This window comes from Prionailurus bengalensis, chromosome E2 (assembly GCF_016509475.1).
Source record: "Prionailurus bengalensis isolate Pbe53 chromosome E2, Fcat_Pben_1.1_paternal_pri, whole genome shotgun sequence".
Lineage (NCBI taxonomy): Eukaryota > Metazoa > Chordata > Mammalia > Carnivora > Felidae > Prionailurus > Prionailurus bengalensis.
In genome coordinates, this window is record NC_057352.1 from 19380476 (window position 1) to 19405567 (window position 25092).

At 39.3% G+C, this 25092-nt stretch overlaps 1 protein-coding gene across 4 annotated transcripts in view; it reads right to left on the bottom strand.

The window, feature by feature from the left end:
* The window catches only part of LSM14A (LSM14A mRNA processing body assembly factor), a 50358-nt gene extending 25816 nt beyond the window's left edge, over window positions 1-24542 (bottom strand). For all 4 annotated transcript variants that reach the window (XM_043599070.1, XM_043599071.1, XM_043599068.1 and 1 more), the window contains exons 1-2: window positions 24203-24542; window positions 829-992 (exon numbers count right to left, since the gene is read on the bottom strand). In XM_043599070.1, the coding sequence (XP_043455005.1) occupies window positions 829-992; window positions 24203-24323 (285 nt within the window). In that variant the 5' untranslated portion in view covers window positions 24324-24542. The remainder of the gene's footprint in view (window positions 1-828; window positions 993-24202) is intronic.
* Window positions 24543-25092: the final 550 nt, after the last annotated feature.

Below are 25092 nucleotides of genomic sequence, written 5' to 3' on the forward strand. Positions count from 1 at the left end.
AGCCTTTTTAATTCATAATTTACAATCTCTTAGATATGTTATATCTATTTCTAATAAATTACAAATTTTTTATTTCTTTTACTGAGAATACTTAGGGTCTTCTTTTTTCATACCTTTTTAGAAGTATACATAAAATCCTTTTATGTTTTTGTGCTATCTTATTATATAACACTGCATGCATATTATGTAATATACATATATAAAGTACCAATGTGATTTATCACTTTTTTTCACTGAACTTAATTATCTTAACCTAAGAGTAGCCATTACCACCCTGGTTTATAATATGAACCAAATGTGAATAATATAGTGAGTGGCATGGATTCTGGATTCCAGAGCCAGACTGCTTGGTCTGTCCAAATTGTGGCTCTATATTAAATTATTCACTTATAAAAATGAGAAATATAAAAACAAGATTATAGTACCAAGCTCAGAGAGTATTGTGAGGATTGATTTACTGTATGTGCAGTGGTTTGAATAGTGCTTCTCATACAGTTAGACTTCAATAAATATAAGCTATTTTAACTATTGCTGAAATTAGAAAATATTTTATGATAAAAATAAATTCCTCTGCTATCGCTTACTTTATTTAGTCCCAACTTACGATCTAAAGAATAAAACCTGGGTGAAAACATTATCCAGGTATTTTAGGTATCTAGGTGACTAGGAAATGGTAAGTACACGAACATTCAACTGAGAAAATTAAAAAAAAACAAAAAACAAAAAACAAAAAAAAAAACCATGCCAAAATCCAAGAGAGGTACAAGCTAAGGCTAGCCATGTACTTGCAGTTTTCTTGCACTCTAAGACAAATTTACTATCTGTTACCTGAACGATAGCTGGGTCCTGAGGCAAAGAACATTGTGGTTTTGGTGGCTCACAAACAGTGAGGTCTTTAATATCACTCCCACGGAATATGATGTATTCAAAGACTTCATCACGAGGTGGTATTGGACGATCTGTTGGTCTGTCTTCTGTACCAAAGGATCGAACTGGTGAGAAGAGAGAGGATATGAGATATATGTCTACTCATTATATTCAGGTAGTGACTGTACAGTTCCAATAAACTGCTGTTCCAATACAGCAGTTCTTAAATGTCAGCTGTGAGAAAATATCTATTAATCTGTAGCTAAAGAAATTTTGTTTAAAAAAAGAGGAAAACAGAGTGGGTTTTGCCTAGAGCTCAATGTACTCAATTTAAAAAACAATCTGTATCATGAGGTCGTGTTCTTCCTACATCTTTATTTATTTATATCTTTGGTGATTATGGTGAGAGGAGGTGTTAAAAATGTCCTTTCATTGTTGATTTATTTTGAATGTCATCATTCAGCAACATAAAAAACTGGCAAGCCTACGTGAGATTTCTTGTTGGGAGTGGCAAGTGAAGACTTCCCTGTCCACAAAATACCAAATTGAACTTTTGGATTAAAAGAAGACAATGAAGGGAACATCTATCCTGGTGAGTAGTAGGTCCTCTAGAAGCCAAGCCAAGCGGCTGTCAGGTATTCACCCCAGGGGACAGCCTGAAATGACCTAGTTACCTAAATTTTTTTTCTCATAATTAAATATGATTATTTCAACACTTAAGACAGCATGACTCAAAGTTAAACTGTAGACCACCTGCACAATGGTAAGCTGGCTAAAAAGATTTCTGGAATCCTATTCAAATCCATTGAATCAGACTTTGAGGAGAGTCTAGAAATCTGTATTTTAAACCAATTCCTTAAGAGTTTCTTATGAACACTAAAGTTTCAGGTTTACTGTCTTACACCTCTGAAAATATCTGCGTCCATACGTAAGTTCCATATAAGAAAGTTTGAAAGATCATATATTATCCACTTAAAGACTAACCTAAAGGGAGTAAACGCTTTAACACTGTGCAACATTTTGAATGTATGCATTTTTCTGCAAAACTGATTCAGGGCTAGATTAAATATGAATGCTATTTCCTTTTAAATAATGACCCACCCATCCTAAAAATTCTATTACTTATGCTGCTTCCAGGAAAGATGGTGGCATAGATGTAGGCTTGCAGAAGAATATCCCTCCCTAAAATTAAAGAAAATGAAAAGTTAAAATACCCCTATTGAGAAGATCTCAAATTCATACCATAACTTTTATTAAAAAGTATCACTCAGCTACTGAATTTGTTAGTCCAAACTGGAAGGCCAGTCTGAGAATCCACATGCGTGCGGCATGCCCTGAGAAATTTTCACTGGCACCTCCATATTGGTAGATGGGGACAGAAACACTGATGTGGTAAGGGCAAAGATGCAGAATGCCCTAGTTGAAGTTCTTCTTTCCCTAATGGCCAAAGAATACTTTATAAGGAGAGGAGTAAGTGACAAGGTTCTATATTTTGTCCTATATCCAAAAGGAAGGGTAAAGAGTTAGAAAAATCAGGATTAAGAAAATTGCATATAAATCAGTATCATCCCTAACCTCAGTAACAGCAGCACCACCACAACCACCACACAATGTATAAAGTTCCAGGCCTCAGAAGTAATAGACTAGTTCATCTGAAGCAGAAGGAGGGAAAGTTCAAAGTCTTCCTTACACAAAAATGACGGACAAGCCCCATCAGCTTTTCCAAGGCCTAACAAAACCATTCAAACTATACCCACGTAGCCATTAGACAGATGAAAAATCCATGCAGGATTAATATTTGTCCCAGGAAATAGAAGAAAATTTCAGGAACATACTGCTTTACCTTTTGAAAAAATTAAAACTCTTATGATCAAAATGATACTGAGGGGTGGCTGGGTGGCTAGGTCGGTTAAGCGTCTGACTCTTGATTTTGGCTCTGGTCATGATCTGTTTGTATGTTCAAGCTCCTTGTTGGGCTCTGCATTGACAGCTCAAAGCCTGCTTGGGGTTCTTTCTCTCTCTCCCCCTCTCTCTCTGCTCCTCCCCTGCTCACGCACACACGCTCTCTCAAAATAAACAAATAAACTTAAAAAAAAAAAAGATGCTGAAAAGGTAGCATACAGAGTTAAGGAAAAAATAGATAAGACAAATATAATATAGAACATAATATAGAGTTATTAGCAGAATAATTACATCAGCAGATCAAAGCAGTAAAGCCAAGTCATTAATAGAGAATAATTTTGAGAAAAAGTAAGTAAAGAAAAACTACAGCAATAAAATGGTTGGAGGTGATTATTCTTGCAGACCCAACAGTTAACTGATGCTGGTTAGAAAGACAACAAAATGAGAAAATATACTTAAATATATAACAGAAATTTCCTGAATGAAGCTCTAAATTTGATCAAAAGGTTCCTCTGTATTTCCAGAAAAAGACTTACTGCTCTATAAGCCATAGCGACTTATCCTTTGCTGTATCAAAATAAGGAACTCACAGAAAAGTGGTATCAAATAAAAGACAAGAGATGAAAAATAAATTCATTTAAGCACATAAATGTGTATGACAATTTACTATGGTCTTAGAACAGAATGTGTTGAATAGTTGTCAAAAAAGCTACAAAGTTACACACTGACAAAATCAGTCAAGACAGTGTATCACATAGTATTCTAACAAAAATTGGAAGATGAAGATGAGTGGAAACAGGAAAACAAAAGGAAATACATAAATTAATACTCTCCCTTTTTATAACAGGGACTCACTTGACAAAATTTTGGAGAAAGTTGATAAATTAATATATGTAGGCTTAAAATTGTGTTATTTGAGGTTCTAAAGGTAACCAATAATAGAGTTTAAAGCTTAGGGCATATTTTCCAAAATGTGGTGTGAAGAAAATCTCTTATCATAGAGGAAAATGAAAATAGAGACCATGGAGAATGAATTGCACACAACAAGAGTATGGGAAACACGCTCTAATGATAGAAACTGATTTGATTAGATTTAATGTTTCTAACAGACAATTCTTGTACCATTATAAAGAACAAATTAAAAGACATCAGAAGGACACACATGGCTGGAAGATGATACAAATAACCTGGGCACTGTGAGTGGAAAGAAAGGAATGGTAAGCACAGAAAAGGTAGAATGTCACCACCACCATTCAGCTACAACACAATTCAACACATGAATTAGCTCATGTACACGTACAACTTGTAAGCAGGGGAATTATGTCAATGCACTAAGAAATCACACTGGTTCACCCCAGTTTATCCTGTTATTTAATTTTTGCACTTGGAGGTAACAGCAGCTAAACACAACAAACCATGGAAGAATAGTATATGATACCCACTCACCCCAAGTTTCCTCTTGGCTCAATCTGGTTATGCAAAGAAGACTTAAAAGTGCTTATTGTATGGTTCTCCCTGATCTTTATGCACTCGTCTCCAGGAACAAGCCTGAATTCTTTATCTTCTTCTATCAGGCTTTCAATTTTTTCTTTAAAGCTGACAACTTTATTAGGTATACGTCACCAGCATTTTTGTTAATGCTATCATTTTGATTTTTTAAAAAACTGCAGTAAGAACACATGAAATCTACCCTCTTAACAAAATTTTAAGCATACAGTACAGTATTTGCATAACAAAATGTTGTATAGTAGAGATCTAGAACTCTATCATCTTTTTTAAAAAAAATTTTTTTTTTCAACGTTTATTTATTTTTGGGACAGAAAGAGACAGAGCATGAACGGGGGAGGGGCAGAGGGAGAGGGAGACACAGAATCGGAAACAGGCTCCAGGCTCTGAGCCATCAGCCCAGAGCCTGACGCGGGGCTCGAACTCCCGGACCGCGAGATCGTGACCTGGCTGAAGTCGGACGCTTAACCGACTGCGCCACCCAGGCGCCCCTATCATCTTTTTTTTTTAATTTTAATGTTTATTTTTTATTTTTGAGAGAGAAAGAGAGCGAGTGAGCACGAGCGGGGAAGGGGCAGGGACAGAGAGGGAGACAGCCTCTGAAATAGGCTCCAGGCTCTGAGCTGTCAACACAGAGCATGACGTGGGGCTCGAACTCAGAAACGTTGAGATCATGACCTGAGTCAAAGTCAGACGCTTACGCCACCCAGGTGGCCCTAGAACTCTATCATCTTGCTGAACTAAAACTTTATACCCACAGAACCACGATTCTTCATTTCCCCTGCTCTTAGCCCCTGGCAACCACTATTATATGTCCTTCTGTGACCGTGGAAAACAAAGTGAAAATAGAAACAAGAAGACCAGTTTGGAATTTGCCAGGCAAGTAATGGTGAACAGGAACTTAAAGAAAGGGGCCAGTCTTAAAGAGACTCAAGCTTGGGGTGCCTGGGTGACTCAGTCAGTTAAGCATCCAGCTCTTAATCTCGGCTCAGGTCTAGGTCATGATCTGCTGTGCTGCCGGTGGGGAGCTTTTGGGATTCTCTCTCTGACCCTCCCCTGCTCACACATGCTCTCTCTCAAAATAAATAAATATACTTAAAAAAAAAAGAGAGACTCGAACTCACCAAAATAATATGATTTGTTGAATGCAATGTCTTAGAATTCTACAACTCTGATCATTATTTTTTCCAAAATAGATAGGTATATTATTTGTAGCATTAAAAAATCAGGTAAATATATAGTAACATTAAACATCTTATATAGGCAGATTATAAAACTGTAATTTTCAAGAGATTACAATTATCTAAAATAAAAACACAGATGCAACTGCTATAATGAAAGATGGCAAAGTAGGAAGATCCAGGATTCAGTCCCTACACCGAAACAACTATTTAGTTGGCACGTAACGTCTGAATAAACCATTTTGGAACTGTGATGTCTACTCATACACTTGTAGCATCTGTGGGAGTACCTGATGAAGAAAGAGACTGTTAACTTGAGGTAAATTTTAGCATTTTGTGTAGTGGCTGGCTGTACCATTCATTAACTCCCAACTCCACAAAAGGCAGCTATGGGGATGGCGGCTCATGTTCCTGGTGCAGCTTTGCTAGTGATAGAGGGACAACAGGAAGCATATCCTACAAAAATTGGGGTTGTATGATTTGAAACTACCTGGCAATTCATTGAGAGACCACTGTTTCAACCCTCAAGGGCCAAAAGCACTTCCCCCATAGTGTCTTTAAAGTATTTAAAAGCAACAGATTATGCCCCTACCCCCCACCACCAACAGCAGAATATACATTATTCTCAATTGCACATGGAACATTCTTCAGGAAAGACCACATGTTAGGTCAAATTCAACTCTCAATAGATTGAAAAAAATTGAGATTTACAAAATATCTTCTCTGACCACAGTGGAATAAAGCTGGAAACAATAATAAAAAGAAAACTGGAAAGGTCACAAGTACCTGGAAATCAAATAACACACTCTTAAACAACCAATGAGTCAAAGAAATCACTAAGGAAATTAAGAAAAATTGAGACAAATGAAAAAGAAAAAACAACATGCCAAAATTAAGGGATATAAAGAATGATTAACTCAAAAGGAAAATTTATAGCTATAATCACATTAAAAAAAATCTCGTATCAATTTTACATCTTAAAAATCTAGAATAAGAGCAAACTAAACCCAAATCCAGCAGAAAGAAGGAAATAAGAGAGATTAGAGCTGAGATTAAAAACACAGAACAGAAAAATAGAACTAACAAAACCAAAAGTAGGTTCTTGGAGAAGACCAACAAAATTGACAAGATTTTAGCTAGAATGACTAACGGAAAAAGGTGAGAAGATGCAAATAACTAAAATCAAAAAGGAAAGCAAGGACACTGCTACCAACCTTATGGAACTTAAAAGGCTTATAAGAAAAAACTACAACTGTATGCCAACTAACTAGAAAATCTGGATGAAATAGAAAAATCTCCAGAAATACCAAATTACCAAAACTGACTCAGGAAGGAACAGAAAATCTTAACAGACCTATATAACAAGCAAAGAGACTGGACCAGTAATCAAAAACCTCCAAAGAATTAGGACCAGATGGTTTCACTGGTGAATTTTACCAAACATTTAAAGAAGAAACAACACCAATCCTACTCAAACTCCTTCAAAAAAGAGAAAAGGGAACACTTCCTAATAGACTCTTTGAGCCCATGTTACTCAAGTAATACTAAAGTCAGACAAAGATACCATAAGAAAACTAAAGACCAGTATCTCTTATGAATACAGATATATAAGTCCTCAACAAAATAACAGTAAAGAGAATCTAAAAGTATATTAAGAGGATTATATATCACAACCAATGGGGATTTTATTCTAAGAAGGTATGGGTAGTTGAACAACAACAACAAAAAATCCGGGGCGCTTGGGTGACTCAGTTTAAGTGTCCAACTCTTGATTTCAGCTCAGGTCACAATCTCACGGTTTGAGGGATCCAGCCCCATGTTGGGCTCCACACTGTCAGCATGGAGCCTGCTTAGGATTCTCTCTCTCCCTCTCCCTGCTCGCACACATGCTCTCTCTCTCTCTTTCAAAGTAAATAAACTTAAAAAAATCCAATGTAATACACATTAATAAATCAAAGGGGAAAAATACCCCACACGATCATTTCAATATATGCAAAAAAACCAAACCAAAACAAAACCACATGTGATAAAATTTAACACCTTTTCACTATAAAAACACTTAGCAAACAAGGAATAGAAGTTATTTCCCCAACAGGATAAATGGCATATATGAAAAACCAAGAGCTAACATCATATTTACTGGTAAAAGATTGAAAACTTTCCCTTAAGATCAGAAACAAGACAAAGATGTCCACTTTCACCACTGCTATTCAACGTACTAGAAGTTCGAAACAGTACAATTAGCAAGAAAAAGAAATAAAAGGCATCCAAACTGGAGAAGTAACTCTTTTCTTGCAGATGATATGATTCCATGTGGGAATTCTACATATAAAGAATCCATTAAAAAACTAAACACTAGTGTTAATAAATGAATTAAGCAAAATTACAGGTACAATATCAAAATACAAAAATCTGGGGGTGCCTGAGTGGCTCAGTTGGTTGAGCATCTGATTTCAGCTCAGGTCATGATCTTGCGGTTTGTGAGTTCAAGCCCTGTATCAGGCTCTGCTGACAGCTCGGAGCCTGGAGATTGCTTCGGATTCTGTGTCCCCCTCTCTCTCCGCCCCTCCCCTGGGTGCACTCTGGCTCTCTCTCTCTCAAAGATAAATAAACATTAAAAATTTTTTTTAAAAGTAAAAACAAAACAAAACAACAACAACAAAAAAACAATCTCACTTACAGTACCATCCAAAATGAATAAAGTACCTAAGAATAAATTTAACAAAGGAGGTAAATGAATTGTACACTGACAACTACAAAACATTGCTGAAATAAATTAAAAAGCAGCTGAATAAATGGAAAGTCATCCCATGTTCATGGACTGGAAGACTTAAGTATTAAGATTACAGTGCTCCCCAGAGTGAGCTAAGATTCAGTGCAATCCCTATTGAAAATGCAATTCCCCCACCCTGCAAAAAAGGTAAAGCCAAACTTCAAATTGATAGGAAACTTCGAGGGAACCTGAATAGCCTGAAAAGGTTGGAAGACTCATACTTCCCAATTTCAAAACTTACTACTAAGTTACAGTAGTCAAAACAACGTGGTAGACCTATAAGGGGAGACATATAGATTTATGGAATGGAACAGAGTCCAGAAATAAACCCAAACATCTCTGGCCAATTGATTTTAGATAAGGGTCCAAGGATATCCAACGGGGAAAAGAATGGTCTCTTCAAACAATGGTTTTGGGACAACTGAATGACCATATACAAAAGAATGAGACTAGAACTCCATCTTATTCCAAAACAAAATTTAACTCAAAGCAGGTATGATGCTGTACTATAATAAACAATATATATTTGGTCTCTATCTGCAGCTCCCGGCCAGAACTCCTAAAACCTTTGCATCTCCTAAGAGATAAAGGTACTAAGAGCATCTTTTTTTTTTTTTTTTTTTAAAGATTTACTCTTAAGTAATCTCTATACCCAACATGGCGCTTGAACTCACAACTCCCAAGATCAAGAGTCTCACGCTCTTCCGACTGAACCAGCAAGGCGCACCGATCATCTTTTGTTCTAATATTTGGTTCCTAATACAGAGCTCCCAAATCTCTTGGAATTTCCTGGGCAATAAGAGCATCTTTTGTTCTAATGAAGAGACTCTTGGTGGGCTCCTGGACAGCTTCAGAAAAGGGGCTGGTCACCAGAAAGCCCATCCTCTGGGGAGAAAGGGCTGGAGACTGAGTTGATAACCATGCCCACGTGATGAAACGTCCAAAAAAATCCATGAACTATGGGGTTTAGAGAGCTCCTGGGTTGGTGAACACGTGGAGGTGCTGGGAGATTGACTCACCTGGAAAAAACACAGGATCTCTGTATTCATTCCCACATATCTTGCCCTATATATGTTCTATCTGGATGTTCCTGAGTTGTATTCTGTTATAATAAACCAATAATCTAATAAGTAAGCTGATTTCCTGAGTTTTGTAAGCTATTCTATCAAATGACCAAACCAAGGAGGGGGTCATGGGAACCCCCAAATTATAGCCAGATGGTTAGAAATACAGTTCACAAGTTGTGACTGGAGACTGGCATGTGAAGTAGGCGGGATGGGTCATCTTGTAGGACTGAGCCCTTAACCTATGGGTTCTGACATCAACTTCAGACAGTATCAGAAAACGAATTAAATTGTAAGATACCCAGTTGGTGTCTAGGGAGTTGGGAAAATTGGTTGATGACTTGACACATGTGGTGGTAGCCAGAACTACTGAGTAAACTGTTAAGTAGAGGAAAAGCAGTTTTTCTTTTAGTGAGTCAACAATATAAACCAAAACTATAAAACTATTAAGAGAATACAGGAGTAGGGGTGCCCGGGTGGCTCAGTTGGTTAAGTGTCCAACTATTTCGGCTCAAGTCATGATCTCACAGTTCATCAGAGCCCTGCATCTGCACTGTCAGTGCAGAACCTGTTCGGGATTCTCTCTCTCAAAATAAATAAATAACTTAAAAAAAAAAAAAAAAAGAATGTAATCAATTCCCTATTTCTGGCTACAAATGATTTATTCAGAAATATGTGTCGGGGAGCCTGGGTGGCTCAGTCAGTTGAGCGTCTGACTTTGGCTCAGGTCATGATCTTGCAGTCTGTGAGTTCGAGCCCCGTGTCGGGCTCTGTGCTGATGGCTTGGAGCCTGGAGCCTGCTTCAGATTCTGTGTCTCCCTCCCTCTCTCTCTGTCCCTCCCCTGGCTCATGCTCTGCCTCTCTCTCTGTCAAAAATAAATAAACATTAAAAAAAAAGAAAAAAGAAAAAAGAAATATGTGTCCCATGATTGTCTTTAAAAAATAATAATAATAATAGAAGTGACCAGGTGGCTCAGTTGGTTGAGTGTCCAATTTTGGCTCACGTCATGATCTCACGGTTTTTGAGTCTGAGCCCCTCATTGAGCTCACTACTGTCAGCACGGAGTCCACTTTGGATCCTCTGTATCTGTCTCTCTGCCTCTCCCTGACTTGTCTGCACTCTCTCTCTCAAAAATAAACAAACATTAAAACAAAAACATAAATAGCGTCAAGGTTCTGTCAAAATCACTTACCTAAAAAAAAAAAATCTCTATTTCTAATAGATCAAGTTCAAACATCACACTAATGTCAAATCTAGTTACCAGTATATTAATACCTCCACATACAGTGATAGTACATGCATAGAGGGAAGAGCTATAGTGACCAACTTCCCAATACAATATCTCTATTATAAAATACCAAAGCTTGATAAATATATACATAGTTAAATATAGTCAATATGCCAAAATGACATCATTAGTATTTTCCAAAGACTTCACCTTTGGATACAAACTAAAAATTATAAATTAGGCTCTAATACCAATTTGATAAGGAAGAAACACAAGTCTGTTGAATACCAAAATGTGAGAGCAATAAACAAAAGACTGAATTATTCAAGTTAAGTTAGAAATCTAAGACTAAGTTCAAATGAAGTCTAGAATAAGATTTCTGATGTAGTCTCAAAGTTAAAACTGTAGTCAAGTATCAGTTGAAGATCTGGTCCCAACCCACTTACAGAATCTTAAGTTCCAACCAAGCTCATTATTCTCAATGCACAGAGCAGTTCTGTACTCTACCACAGCTTCTCCCCACATTCAACCCATCCTAAATTTCAGCTTATATACTACTTGTATTCATCAGGTTTCTCAGAGAAACAGAACCAACAGGATGTGTTTGTGTGTGTGCATGCACACACACATTTATTTACATTAAGGAACTGGTTCATGTGAAAATCCAAAATCTTCAGAGTAGGTTGGGAGGCTGAAATTGAGGGAAGAGCCACAATCTGAAGTCCAAAAGTGGTCTGGTGGTAAAATTCCTTCTTGCTCAGGGGAAGTCACTCTTTGTTCTATTAAGGCCTTCATATGATTGGATGAGGCCCACTCACATCATGGAAGGTAACCTGCTTTACTTAAAGTCTACTGATCTAAAAATTAATATCATCGAAAAAAACATCTTCACAGAAACATCCAGAATATGTTACCAAATATCTGGGCACCTGGCCCAGCCAAAGTGACACAACTCTATCCGTAGTATTTCCAGGTGGAAGTAGCAAATTCTCCCTCTAAAAATGACAGTGCATTCTACCCGTCTATAGCTCCCCCTTCCTAGAATTGAAAGATCTTTAGAAAGATCTGTATTAAAGTAATCTTTGCAACTCCCCCAGTATCCAACGCAGTGCCTTACATACTGCTGACATCTGAATACTTCCTGAATAAATTCCACAGTGGAAAAAGCTATTAAGTAGGCAATTTCCAAAATTACTGGATGACTACATCAAAAAGAAATGACAATTAGAAATCAATAGGATGGGAAAACAGAAAAACAGCATTATTTAAAAAACAGCATATATGGAAAAGCATCGAACCAAGGGAAAAAAAGTGAAAAGTTGCACTTGGTATTTTTCTCCTCTGATAGTTATCCAGAAGTACAGTTCTTGTTGCACATCCAGTATCATACACTAACTCTTGTCAAAAGCATATGAAATACTGAACATTTATTACCTGTTATATATGGTTTAATTATTTAAAATACTAAAAGAAGTAGTGCAGAAGAGAAGCCATCTATCTCTTCTACAATGTAGTATCCTTGTACAAACACTGAAAATATGCTCTTCATTTTTTATTTGGGAGGGACACAGGCCTGCTTGTGAATCACATCACAAACTGCCTCCACAAAGCTTCACTTTCCACATATCTGCCCTTTGGCCCCTTCTTCATTCTTGCCCACACTACTTTGTGTCAGGAAGTATTACTACACTGAGTGAAAACATCAGTCTCTGGCCTCTATCATCTCTCTCCTGTATGTATATGCAGCTATAGACATGTCACCCCTAATAGACTTTACTACCAATCTTTGTCTGCAATATTCCGAATCTCCTCAGCACTTATCACATGCCAATCACTGGTGATCCGAAGACAAAAAAAACCCACCTCCACCTCCAGAGTTCACAACCCAGATGACTTTCCCCTCACCTTTCAAACATTCTTAGAACCAACTCCTTCTACTTTACCTCTAAAGGATGGGGAGCCTGTATGGCTCAGTTGGTTAAGTGCCCGACTCGATTTCAGCTCAGGTCATGGTCTCACGGCTTGTGAGTTTGAGCCCCTCATCGGGCTCCACAGTAGCAGTGTGGAGCCTTCTTGGGATTCTATCTCCCTTTCTCCCTCTCTCTCAAAATACATAAACTTAAGAAAAAAATTGGGGTACTTTGGGTGGCTCAGCTGATTAAGCATCCGACTCTGGGTTTCGGCTCAGGTCATGATCTCGCAGTTCCTGAGTTCAAGTCCCACATCAGGCTCCTCCGCACTGACAGCGTGGAGCCTGCTTGGGCTTCTCTCTCTCTCCCTCTCTCAAAATAAGACTTTTGAAAAAAGAAATTTTAAATAAATAAATAACTGCTAAAATAAAAAAACTTGTCCTTTTCATCAATACATTTCATCATCTTCACTGATTTTCTTCCCTCTTGCTTGCACACTTGGGGGGGAAGAAAGACCCTTACATTTCCTTTAACCTAAAGTCATCTCCCACAATTACAGGTTTGAGACCTTGCTCAGTTAACTAGCTCCTCTCATTTGCAACTTCACTTCTTATGCAAGACTCTTTCCCTCAAATTACTAATATATGCAGATTTACTCAGATGCATCTTTCCTCAAACATAATTTCAGACTAAGCGTAAGGGAAGAATGACTTGTGAGAATAAGAATTTGAGGAGAGTGGCATGCAGAGAGAATGGTAAAACCAAAAAGCAATTAAAAAATTTAGATGGTGAGGCAGTAACAAGACAACAGTAATAACGCTAAATGCATTTACGAGGACCTTTTTGAAACTGTAAATAGGAGACTCTGAAACATTTCTATCAGGCACAGGATGGCAAAAGAAAATTGAGTTATACTCATTAATCTGAGAGTAAAATATCTTTAATAGTGTCTTCATTTATCACACTGTCTTTTCCTATTAAATATCAAGCTGTTCAACTACATGTTTTCCAACGAAGGAAAATTTTCAGATAATAACCCTTCATGTGACCAACAAAGAGTTAATAGTTAATTTGCTATGTACGAGGGACATAAGGGGGACAAGATGCTGAGGTCTAGTAGTGAAATATAATAAGAAAGGCGCAATAAGCACAAGAAAATGAAAGACAAAAAGAGAACACAGAAGGTACATCTAACATTTCCTGACTTATGGGAATTAGGGAAGGCTTTGCGGGGTGATGACACTCAAGCAGAATCTAGAAGGATATACCTGATTACCTCCTGATCCACTCCTAATTTGTTGACAGGAACCACTATATGTACTATCACTTAATTCCTCCCAGTCAACTTTTTTTTTTTAACTTTTTTTTTCAACGTTTATTTATTTTTTTTGGGACAGAGAGAGACAGAGCATGAACGGGGGAGGGGCAGAGAGAGAGGGAGACACAGAATCGGAAACAGGCTCCAGGCTCTGGGCCATCAGCCCAGAGCCTGACGCGGGGCTCGAACTCCCGGACCGCGAGATCGTGACCTGGCTGAAGTCGGAGGCTTAACCGACTGCGCCACCCAGGCGCCACGCCCAGTCAACTTTTGAAAAGCCACGCCATTCTTCTCATTTCTCATGTATCTGTTCCTCCTTCTCTATTTTAACTAGTTTAGGTCCGTATTTCCTCTTTTCCAAACTCTTAAAAATACTCCAACTGACCTCACTACTATCAGCCTCTCCTCTCACCCCCCATCAATCTTTGCACAGAGTTGCAGCATAAGCTTCCTAAAGCTGGACTCGGACATGCCACTTTACTGGTTAAAAAACTCTCAATGGCTCCCTACAATCTACCAACAAAATTCAGACTTGTTAGCCTGTCATTCAGATGACAAACTGAATATATTAAGATAAATTTAGCAGTGGAAGCAAAATAAAAGGGGAGGGGAGAGTACCTGAGCCTGTTATTTGACACATCTTCGCTGTCACTTAAGCTTCCAGAGCTGTTAGTTCTTTTCTTTCCACTGTGACTTCTTAATCTGGTGCATTGTTCATTTCTTCAACAATAGCCATATAAGGGGAGTAGGGAAAGAGAATTCCAATTCAAGGGAAGCTTGTGAAAAGGCCCCAAATCTGAAGGAACTTGACTGAGTTGAGGACCTGAATGACCCCTAGTATAATCCTACCCTTAGTGAGCTGCAAGGTGTTATAAGTCAGGATGAAAGTTTTAGACTCTAGTTGCTTTTGTGTTTGCTTCCCTGGTAGACGGCAAACTCCCTGTGGCTTGGAACCAGACACTTACTTCCTCCCAGATATCCTCTTCCTGTGGCTAACTGTGATTATCTGTCAGGCTGCACCTTAAGACACTGTGTTCTCAAGAATCTTGTCTGTAAGCTCTCTTTTGTTTCCTAGCACCTAGTATACTATCTAGTAAGCACTCAGTAATTCTCCTGAATGAAATAATAAGCACCAGGGGTGCCTGGGTGGCTCAGTCGATTGAGCGTCTGAGTCTTGATTTCGGGTCAGGTCATGATCCCAGGGTCGTGGGATTGAACCCCGTGTTGAGCTCTGCTCTGAGCACGGAGCCTGCTTAAGATTCATTCTCTCTCTCTCTTTCTCTCTTCCTCTGCCCCTCTCCCCTGCACTTGTTCTCTCTCTGTCTCTCATGAATGAATGAATGAATGAATGAATGAATGAATGAATACACCAGGCATATGCAAGCTTCTTCTATGACCCATTTGCTCCAAACTGTTCTTAGTGTGGTAGTAGGTACCTATGTTCCCAACTGTGCCTGGGTTTCCCCAGAACCTCTATTTTACCAGGGTTGGAGAAGAGTACCTACCCAGGTTGTGTGAAATGCAAAAGGGGATTTGGAAATCTGACCACTGCTGAAACAAATTATGAGTTACTCTTCTAGTTTTTAGCTCCATCTTCACTCCTAATTACTTCATAGCCTTCTAGTTTCCCTGCACCTGGTGATGGTCAATTGCTGAGCCTTTTAGGAGTTTGGATGTAAATCAGGCTTTACCTACTGTCTACTTAGGTTGCAGCTTTCTCAATTCTTCTAAGTCATTTAAATTCACCCATTTGCTTTTCAGACTGTTGCTGTTGTCTCCTTTCCAAATCTACCTTGTCCTTTATGGGTTTATGCCTAAAACAATAAAAAAGTCCCTCTCACATAGTTTTAGTAGGATTTATCAGCAGGAAGTAAAAGTAAAAGCTTGTCCAATTTGCAGTCTAAATTTAATCTTCACCCTGTAAGCTGCTTTCAGTTGTGCATTCTTCGTTATAGTTAGTTTTATATCTTAATCTCCCAAACTATCAAACCAAGAGACAGAGATATGAAAATATAAGAGCAAATACACGCACGCACAATATTGCATCCAAAAGGAATTAAAACAAAACAAAAAACAAACAAAACAAAACAAAACATGGATGAGGAAGGGAGGAACAGAAACAAGACTGTCTAATCTGAGATAGACACAGAATTTATTAGGTTAAAGAGACTCTGAGTCTTCAGATTTGTAAGGTCTACAGAGAAACCATTCAGGAATCAGTGTGGTAACATTTCTCAACTCTTAAGAATAAAAGCTTCCAGAGAGAAAAGTGACTGAGAATCAGACTGACATCAGTAATCAGAATGTTAGAACACAACAAACCCATACCCTCAAAGTTCCACAGAAAAAGATTCTAAATTTAGAATCATACAGTCAAGTGATTAAGAAAAACATAGGCTCACTAAAAAAACTTGCTACCCACACATTCCATGTTGTTTTAATGGTAAAGATACACTCAAACAGTACTGAGGGTGAAAAGAGAATCAAATAAGAGGCCGACACTGAAATAGGAACCCCTGAGTGTCTCTGAATAATCTAGTGAAAGATAATAAACCAAGGTAGAGCAGTAGAGGTACTAAGAGGTCAAATTTTGGATATATTTTTAAAATAGAGGCGATAGGATCCAAAACGCATATGAGGTGTGCGAGAACAGAGGAATTAAGGATGGCTCAAAGGTTTTTGGTCTTACCAACTAAAAGAATGAATTGTCATTCAAATAGATGGAGAAGGCTGAATGAGAAATAGGTATGCAAGATCCTTACTAGATATCCCTCCAGGTGGCAGTGTTAGGGAGGCAGGTGGTATATACATCAGGAGTTCAAGAGGTCCAGGATGGAGATAGGAGTCAGTAATGTACAGAAAGTATTCAAAGGTAGGTATTGCAGATTATCAAGAGAAAAGTGCAGATGGTAAAATAAAGTAAATTTTAAAACACAGAAACAGTGGGGAGCTTGGGTGGCTCAGTTGGTTGAGCTTCGGACTTTGGCTCAGGTCATGATCTTGCAGTTCGTGAGTTCAAGCCCCGCACTGGACACACTGATGTCAGTGCAGAACCCACTTCGGATCCTCTGTCCCCCTGCTCCTTGCCCCTTACCAGCTTGTGCTCTCTCTCAAAAATAACTAAACATTAAAAAAATAAATAAATAAAGAGTGAAAGACACATACACACAGAAACAAGACAGAATGAGACCCTGGAGCCGGCCAACATATGGAGGTTTGTAGAAGAATCAACAAAAGAGACTGAGATGCAACCCATGAGGTATGAGAGAAAACCAGGATAAGTCAAGTGAAGAAAGTATTTCAAGGAGAACAGACCAACTATGCCATATATTGGTGATGGGTCAAGTAGACTGAGGATAAGCACCAACCACTAGATTCAGCAACATGGAAGTTTTTGGGGACCTTGATAAGTTTGTCATCTGTGCAAATAAAAAACCTAAATAAAATGGGTTCAACAATTAACGGATAAGTGATGTAGACAACTCCTTCAAGGGGTTTTGGTGTAAAGGAAAGGACAGAAACGGGGTGATAGAAAAGAGGAAACAGTTAAGAGTAGTAGTGTTTTCTTGTTGCTGTTTTTAAGATGGGTGAAATAGCATCATATCTCTTAGACAGGAAAGATCTGGTAGAGAAGGAAAAACTGAATACACAGAAGAGAGAGTACAGAATCACTAAAAGAAATACCTTCAAATCAAGAGGAGATGAAATCTGCACAAGGGGAAGGGTGGTCTAACAGAGAAGAAAGAACACTTTATCTACACTGACCAGAGAAATGGTAGAGGTGTGGAGCACAGCTGTGAGGAACTGGGTACATGTCGGATAAGTTAATCAAAAATTTCTATTTGCTATTCTTTCCTCAATTAAATAGGAAGGAAGGCTCACAGGCTAAAAGTGAAGATGGGAAGGAGGTGTTGGAGGTTGGAGGAAAACAAGGAATAAAAGAGTCATTAGGAAAAATGGAACAAATAGACTATGGAAATGCATTAAGACTGCTGGGAAGTAACTATGACTGATGAGGTCATAGTTTTAGAGTGAAGATTTAGAGTGAAACTGGTCACCATGTCTGTGTTAATATAATCGGGACGGTGGTTTCTCTAAGCTTGTGCAAGAAAGCAGAAGGGCAGGGGGGGTTAGAGTTTATGCTAAGTACTGATTGTAACAACTGCTCATGGAATTTAAACAGGATAAAGAAGGAAGTAAAGTCATGAGGGGGATGTGGGACAGTGAAAGGTAGTAAGATCAACAGACTAGAATACAGCAGGTCCGAATGACTTATGGAGTTCAGGTACTAGAGAGACACAGATGGAGATGGTAGCTAGAAATAACAATGAGATAGTTACTCTCTATTAAGCACCTACAGTAAACTAGTTACGTTTGATATTATCTCATTTAATTTTCAGAATGACTGAAAGATGGGCATTATTATCTATATTTAAAAGATGCAGAAGTTAAAAGCTAAGGGTTCAATAACTTGTCCAAGGTGAAAGAGCTCCTAAGCATTCCAACTGGCCTTTTGGGTCACATTTTCTTCCAGAAACAAACACCTCACAAAACTAGAATAAGATCCCTGTGAATAAAATATTTTACAAATGAACTCACACTTTATTCATTAAAAAACTTACCTCAGTGATACCTAGCTTTTAATACAACTAAGTAAAGTATCGTAGAGAAGTAAAAGGTAAACTGTTCCTGTAGAGGGCATCTTCTACTACGGAGTAATAAATTGAAGCTAAACCATCTGCAGTTACTGCTATTATTACTTTGGCACTGGGTTTATTATTATAAAAACTCTTGCTATGTGTCAAGAACAGATAATATTTCTTTATTCTTCCTACTTCCGTCTTTTTACTACTACTATTATTATTATTATTTCGGGGGGGGGGGGCTTTCTGCTGTTTTCTCTACTTCTGATTCAGAAGGCCACAGCTTATCTCGCTCTGCTGGAAAGTGCAGTTGGTTTCTGGCATCTGACTTCAGACTCCCAAAATTACTAAATATTTCTGTGGACTGTACAGCAACAATAAACTGTTTCCAAGGCTCCCAGTTCTGGCAACCTCACTAAACAGAGGAACCAAAAGAAACTACTGCTTTAAGTGTTACTAGATCTTTGACATTCTAAGTAGTGATTTTGTGAACTGCTAGATTTAGGTCCCCAACTCATGTGAGAATGGAAGAAATCAATAAAGTACTTTACAAGTATTTCATCCACCATACAAAGCTCTCCTACTTGCTCACTCGAGTCTATGAGTACGTCGCTAATTAACAATCAAGAAGTGGGTAAGATACACCAATGGGGAAGACTTAGCAGATGATTTAAGGAAATAATTCATTACCAACTTTTATATTCCCTTTACCAAAGCCCTGATTTTAAGGACAAATCATTTTAAAAGCAGCTAGCTTGGGGCGCCTAAGTGGCTCAGTTGGTTAAGCATCTGACTTTGGCTTAGGCCATGATCTTGCCCTTCCTGAGTTCGAGTCCTGGGTGGGGCTCTGTGCTAACAGCTCAGAGCCTGGAGCCTGCTTCGGATTCTGTGTCTCCCTCTCTCCCTGCCCCCCCCCCCTCCCTGCTCGCACTGTCTCTCTCTTTCTCTCTCTCAAAAATAAATAAACATTAAAAAATTTTTTTTTAATCAATAAAAGCAGCTGGCTTATAATCATTCTTCTTTACAAAGTCTCTTTTCCTAATGCAGCAGCAACCTGGTTTTCATTAGAGTAGTGTATTATCCAGGTATGGCTGACTTAATATGTTAGATAAGAATTTTGCTCTTTTTAGGGGCACCTGGGTGGCTTAGTCGGTTAAATGTCTAACTCTTGATTTCAGCTGGGGTCTTGATCTCACAGTTCCAGGGATCAAGCTCGCTAAGCAATCTGCGCTGGAGCCTATCTGGGACTCTTTCCCTCCCCCTCTCTCTAACCCTCCTCCGCACTCCCTCTCAAAAATAAACAAAAAAGAACTTTACTTATTTTAGCCCATTTTATTTAAATAGTGTAAAAGTCTACACATATGATGCTTATAGTAAATGTGTACTTTCTCCAACTTTGAAATTCCCATAATTAGAAACCTTCACTAACTACAAGTATCCTTTCATTTATTCAAATATTTACCAAGGGCGTGCTATGTGCCAGGCACTGTTCTAGGCACTGAGGATACAGCAGCGAAGGGGACAAAAATCCTGCATTCACGCAACTTCCATTCTGTGGGCAATCTCTTGGCATCCAGGATCTAGTATGTGCTTGAGCATCATGTTCACAAGACACAGGTGGGAATATACAGTAAATTGATAACATGCCACCACTTTGTAATTCCCTCAAACATCTTGAACTAATTCTTCCCTTAAATTTTAAATGAAAATTATAATTGAGCTTGAGTCATAAGGTAAAACTCTGTCTTCCTAACAATGTCAATTTTGTTATAAGATTTTTTTTATCCTCTTGTATCCCTATTCTCCAAAATCTCTCACTGTTGGGGGGGGGGGACAACAACATATCTTAGGCATTGTAATTTTAGGGAGATATACAATTGTGAACATGGAAAGCATTATTTGGAGATACCCCAAGAAACTTCTACAAGATTAATAAACAAAAATGCTAAATCATTTTCACTTATTCATTAAATAAACATTCTTTCTTCCAGGAGCTCAGACTATGGTGGGGAGGGAAGGTGACAATAAACACATGCAAATAAAGCAAAGCAGATTACGTGCAGATCATAATCAGTGTTAGGAAGAAAATCTCAGAGATGTGACAAAGACTCTTAAGAGACAAACTACAGACAGATGATCTATTAGCATACTTAGGAAACTGACATCAAGGTTGCCTTTATGACTTCTTGACATTCATACAGAAGATCCTGTGTATCAAAGCCCATCAAACTTACTTCTATTTTACCTTCACGGAACTAGAGCTAATCTGTGAAATCTCTAGTAGAAAATAAAGGACATCACTCACTTAGTTATGATCTCTGGGATTGGGCTTTTGATTATATTTAGTGTGACCATACAATTTATTACCCAAACTGGAACATTTTCAAGAAAATAAAGGGATACTTTAATAATCATGCCAGAACAACAGGCACAAACAAGGACCTTCCATCAGGCCAAAACAAGCCATACGGTCACCCTAATTATATACCACATCAAACATAACGAATCCAAAATTTTAAGAGCATTGTATAATTCCACATGAATTTAAATTATAAGTAACATCCAAGTAAGGGACATAAATTTTAATCTGGACCATATAAACCAAGTGACTCTCTTACTAAATTTAAGTGAAAAGTGAAACAAAAAGTTTTGTAAAAGTAATCAAAGTACCTCCATGACCTTGGGGTAGGGAAAAATTCCTTAAAAAAAAAAAAAAAAGAAAAACACTAGCCATAAATAAAAGTGATAAACATGTCTACATTAAAATGAACTTCTGTTCACCAAAAGAAACCATTAAATGGAGAAAGATGTTTACAACAGATATTCCCAGCAAAGGATTCATACTCAAAATGCTGAACTCTAGAAAGAGACATGCATTTCAGTAGTAAAATGGGCACAAGATTTCAAAGGCATTTCATGAAAGATGAAATCCAAATGAGTAAGATATGAAAAAGTGTTCACCTCATTAGCAATCAGGAAGATTAAAGCCAGGTACAATCACACCCACCAGATTGGAGAGAATTAAAATATCTGATACTAAATATTACTGTTAGTAAAGGATGTGGAACTACAATTCTCATATACTAGTAACTGAAATCAAAACTAGTAAACAACCACTTTGGAAACTGCTTGGCATTTCCTAATAAAGACGAACTTTCCCCATGATCCTCCAATTCAAGTATATACCCTCAAGAGAGGTACACAGGCCATCAGTGTACTTAAACACAAATATTTATAAAGGCATTGTTCGTAATAGCAAAAAACTGTAAACAATTTAATAAACACTAACTGTAGAATATCAAAAACAAATGCAGAATAAAGCTGTGTTATACTCATGATGGAATACTATGCCACAACAAAAGCCAAAATCAAAAATATACAAGATGGTTCCATTTATATAAAGTTCAAAAAAGGACAAACATAAACACTATTACTTAGGGATGTAAACTTAAGTGATAAATCTACAAATGTGAGAATAACGTTTCTATCTAGCTTAAGAGTGTAGTAGTGATAATGGGAAGATGCAGGGGGTGGGAAGCTTCTGAGATTCTGCAATGTCTTTCTTGCCCTGGGTGGTAGTTACACGGAGGTTTGTTTAAAAATATTTCATTTTTATGCATGCATCTTTTCAAATGTGTGGTTATTTCACAATAAAAAAGGGGAAAAAACTCTTCCCAAAGGGGGAAAAATTAACATCCAAAAGAGAATTCTAAGAATGTCACTTGAAGAGATTAACTCAATTGATAGTTTACAAAGATAAGGGATCTCTAAATCCAAAAAATATTGTATTCTAAACTCCACAAATAAACTTTAGGCTTTTATCTGTTAGACTGCCATTCTTCAACCAAATTTTCAAAAAGGGGGAAGTGGAATATCAGATATCAAATTACTCACAAGGCATGTAAATTGTAAAATTTGAAGACCAAACACCCCACTTCTAATTTTAAAATTTGAATTAAGTGCCCAGGGTTGACTAGACAGCTATATAGTAGTTCTAGATTAGATACTGCTAAGTAGAATAAGCTACCAAAATTTGGTAACTTCAGTTTTTACAAACACAATTAACTTCCCAAACCTGTCACACATTAAATAACTCCTACTGCTTAAGAAAAAGCATATATTTTGTGTTGTGAGATTATCAAAGCCATAAGTACAGATATAAATTCAATGATTAAAAAAATCTTTTCACTGTTGTACTATTTATGAAGTCATGACTGATACAAAGGAACAAACTGGCATATGAATTATTACAGAATAATAAAATTTTAGTTTATGGACTCTAGAAGCTGTTGAAAATAAGTTTTTTAAAATGTTGGTCATTAACAAAATAAAGATTTTTTAGTTTTCCTGCATAAAAGAACATATTCAAAGATTTTTAAAAGACTTTTTGAAATCTTACATATGTACGTATTTTTTTTCACTGTGAAGAATAAAGGCACAGCCAATTCAACAATAAGTCACTAGGCTGGCAACACACCTTAAATAAAAAATTATTAAACGCCCTTAATGAAAAGTACTGTATGTGGCTCTCATCGAGAACTTTAGGAAGCCTTTTTCATAATTTCATAAAGCCATAAAAACTAAGACAACATACAGCTAAATATCCATGGGGGGAGAGCGGGGTGGCAAGGAACCTAAGATAAAAAAATTTAAGACCTCTTACTCAGGTAATAAAATTTGTTCCAACCCAAGTGTTATTAAAAAGGACACAAAAAATGTCACTAAAACGTTTGCTTGATATTGTGAAACGACTCTCCTGTAAGTCATACGTTAATTTTCTTTTCTTTTCTTTTTACAGATTTAGATAATTTCTTCCTAGCCCTTGGCCCTCTGTCTCTACCACGGTATTCATTCTGTAACTCCACCAGATGTGCTGGGAAAGCTACCTTGGTTATCTTGCTACCCTCTCCTAAGCATTCTTAACTTGCGAGATTTCTTTCTAGAGAATGAGCTAAAGTTTATTTTCTTCCTGGTTTTCTGGCGGAGCGAAGGCACAGGACGTGTGAACGGAAAGAAAACCCACTCAGCCTGTGCGACCCTTAATTACATACTCTACTACGGGTAGGGCACTATCCTCAACACCCAGAAGAATCCGCCGGCCCAGGGAGGCTGCCCGACGATCGGTCAGCGCCCAATGACCACTCCGATTAAGGGGACTCCGCACCGGCTTTCCAGAAACAGGGTCGACGCGACAACAGCAAGCAGCTTTAAAGAGGTGGTTGCACAACAGCCTTGGAGAAGGATTCCGGTTTAACAGGTAAATACCACGTATGAGACAAGTGGGATGCGATCTGCTGGATGGTACCGATGGCACTCCGAGACCGTCTGCGTCGCTGAGCAAACCCAAAGTTTTGCACATTACTTACAGTTCACCTGATGAATTCCGTAACGGATTGAAATTAAGAACGTGAGAAAATAGGTGCCTCAGATTCAACAAATCAGCACTAAACTCAAGCTAGGCGGAAAAATTCTTTGAATACTTAGGCTTTGTTTTGCGGTAAGACGACAGAACCACCGAATTTCGGAGTTGGAAGACACGTCTCTCCGTGTTCTCCGGCCCGTTCTCGGACTTCAGGGCCGCCCCGCCCGCCCCGCTCACCGTCCTGTAGTTCCCGGATTGAAGGCGCGGACCTTCGGGGTGGGAGCCGGGAAGCCCGGGGAGGCCGCGGCCCAGCCCGAGACGCCGGGGCCCGGAGGGAGGGAAGGGAGCGGCCTCCGGGAGGACGACGGAGGGGGCAGGGAGGGAGCGAGGAGGCCGCGGGCCGAGAGCCGGGCGCAGCACCCCACCCCGAGGCCCGCCCCGGCGTACCTTTGGCGAGAGCTACGGTGGAGTTCTCGGTGTCGATGGTGTAGAGGATGCCCTCGTAGCGGATCTCCGCCTTGGAGATAAGGCTGATCTTGCTGCCGATGTAAGGGGTGCCCCCGCTCATGGCGCCGCCGCCGCCGCCGCTCCCGGCCGCTCGCAGAGAGGCAGATCCCACGTCGCTGTCGCCGCTCCTCAAGTCCGCTCGCTCCGTCGGCGCCTACAGCAGCCGCCTCAGACCCAACATGGCGGCGGCGCCGGCTCCGCTACCCTCCCCCAGCCTCCCGCCCTCAAGCCGCGGCGCGGCGGCGGCGGCGGCGGCAGCGGCGGCGGCGCGGGGCATGCTGGGCTGGCGAGGCCGCGCTCTCGCGAGAGTCGGCCGGTTTCGAGCGGCTCAGCCCTCCGCGGCGTGCGGCCTCGGTGGTCCCGACAGCGCCGCTGGGCGAAGCCCAGGGCTGCCGTGTCCGCGCGGGCGGAGAGGCGACTCAGGGAGAGACGAAGTACCTCGTGGCTCTCGGACGCCGTGGGCTGGAGTGGAAGTGCGCGCGGCGCTCTTAACCTCACCTGCGGCCTCCGCCATTTCCAGACCCGTCGTATCTAGTCCTAACTCCTGTGTCTTTGCTAATGCGGATACCTCAGCCTGGAAAGTTGCCCATCCGCCTCCAAGCTGCTGGCGAGCCCCTCTATGACCGGGTCCTTTCCCCTTTGAGACTATTATGCCCCCTTTGAAGCTCTCAAGGCCCCATTACGGCATCCATTAGCCAACTATCCCCCCCCCCCCCCCCCCCCCCCGTTCTCTCTTTCGCAGCTGCTGGAGCTGGGACTCTGTCCAATACTTTCAGATGGTCTCATCTAGACTCATGGCTTTCAATACCACTGTACACAGACCAATCCCA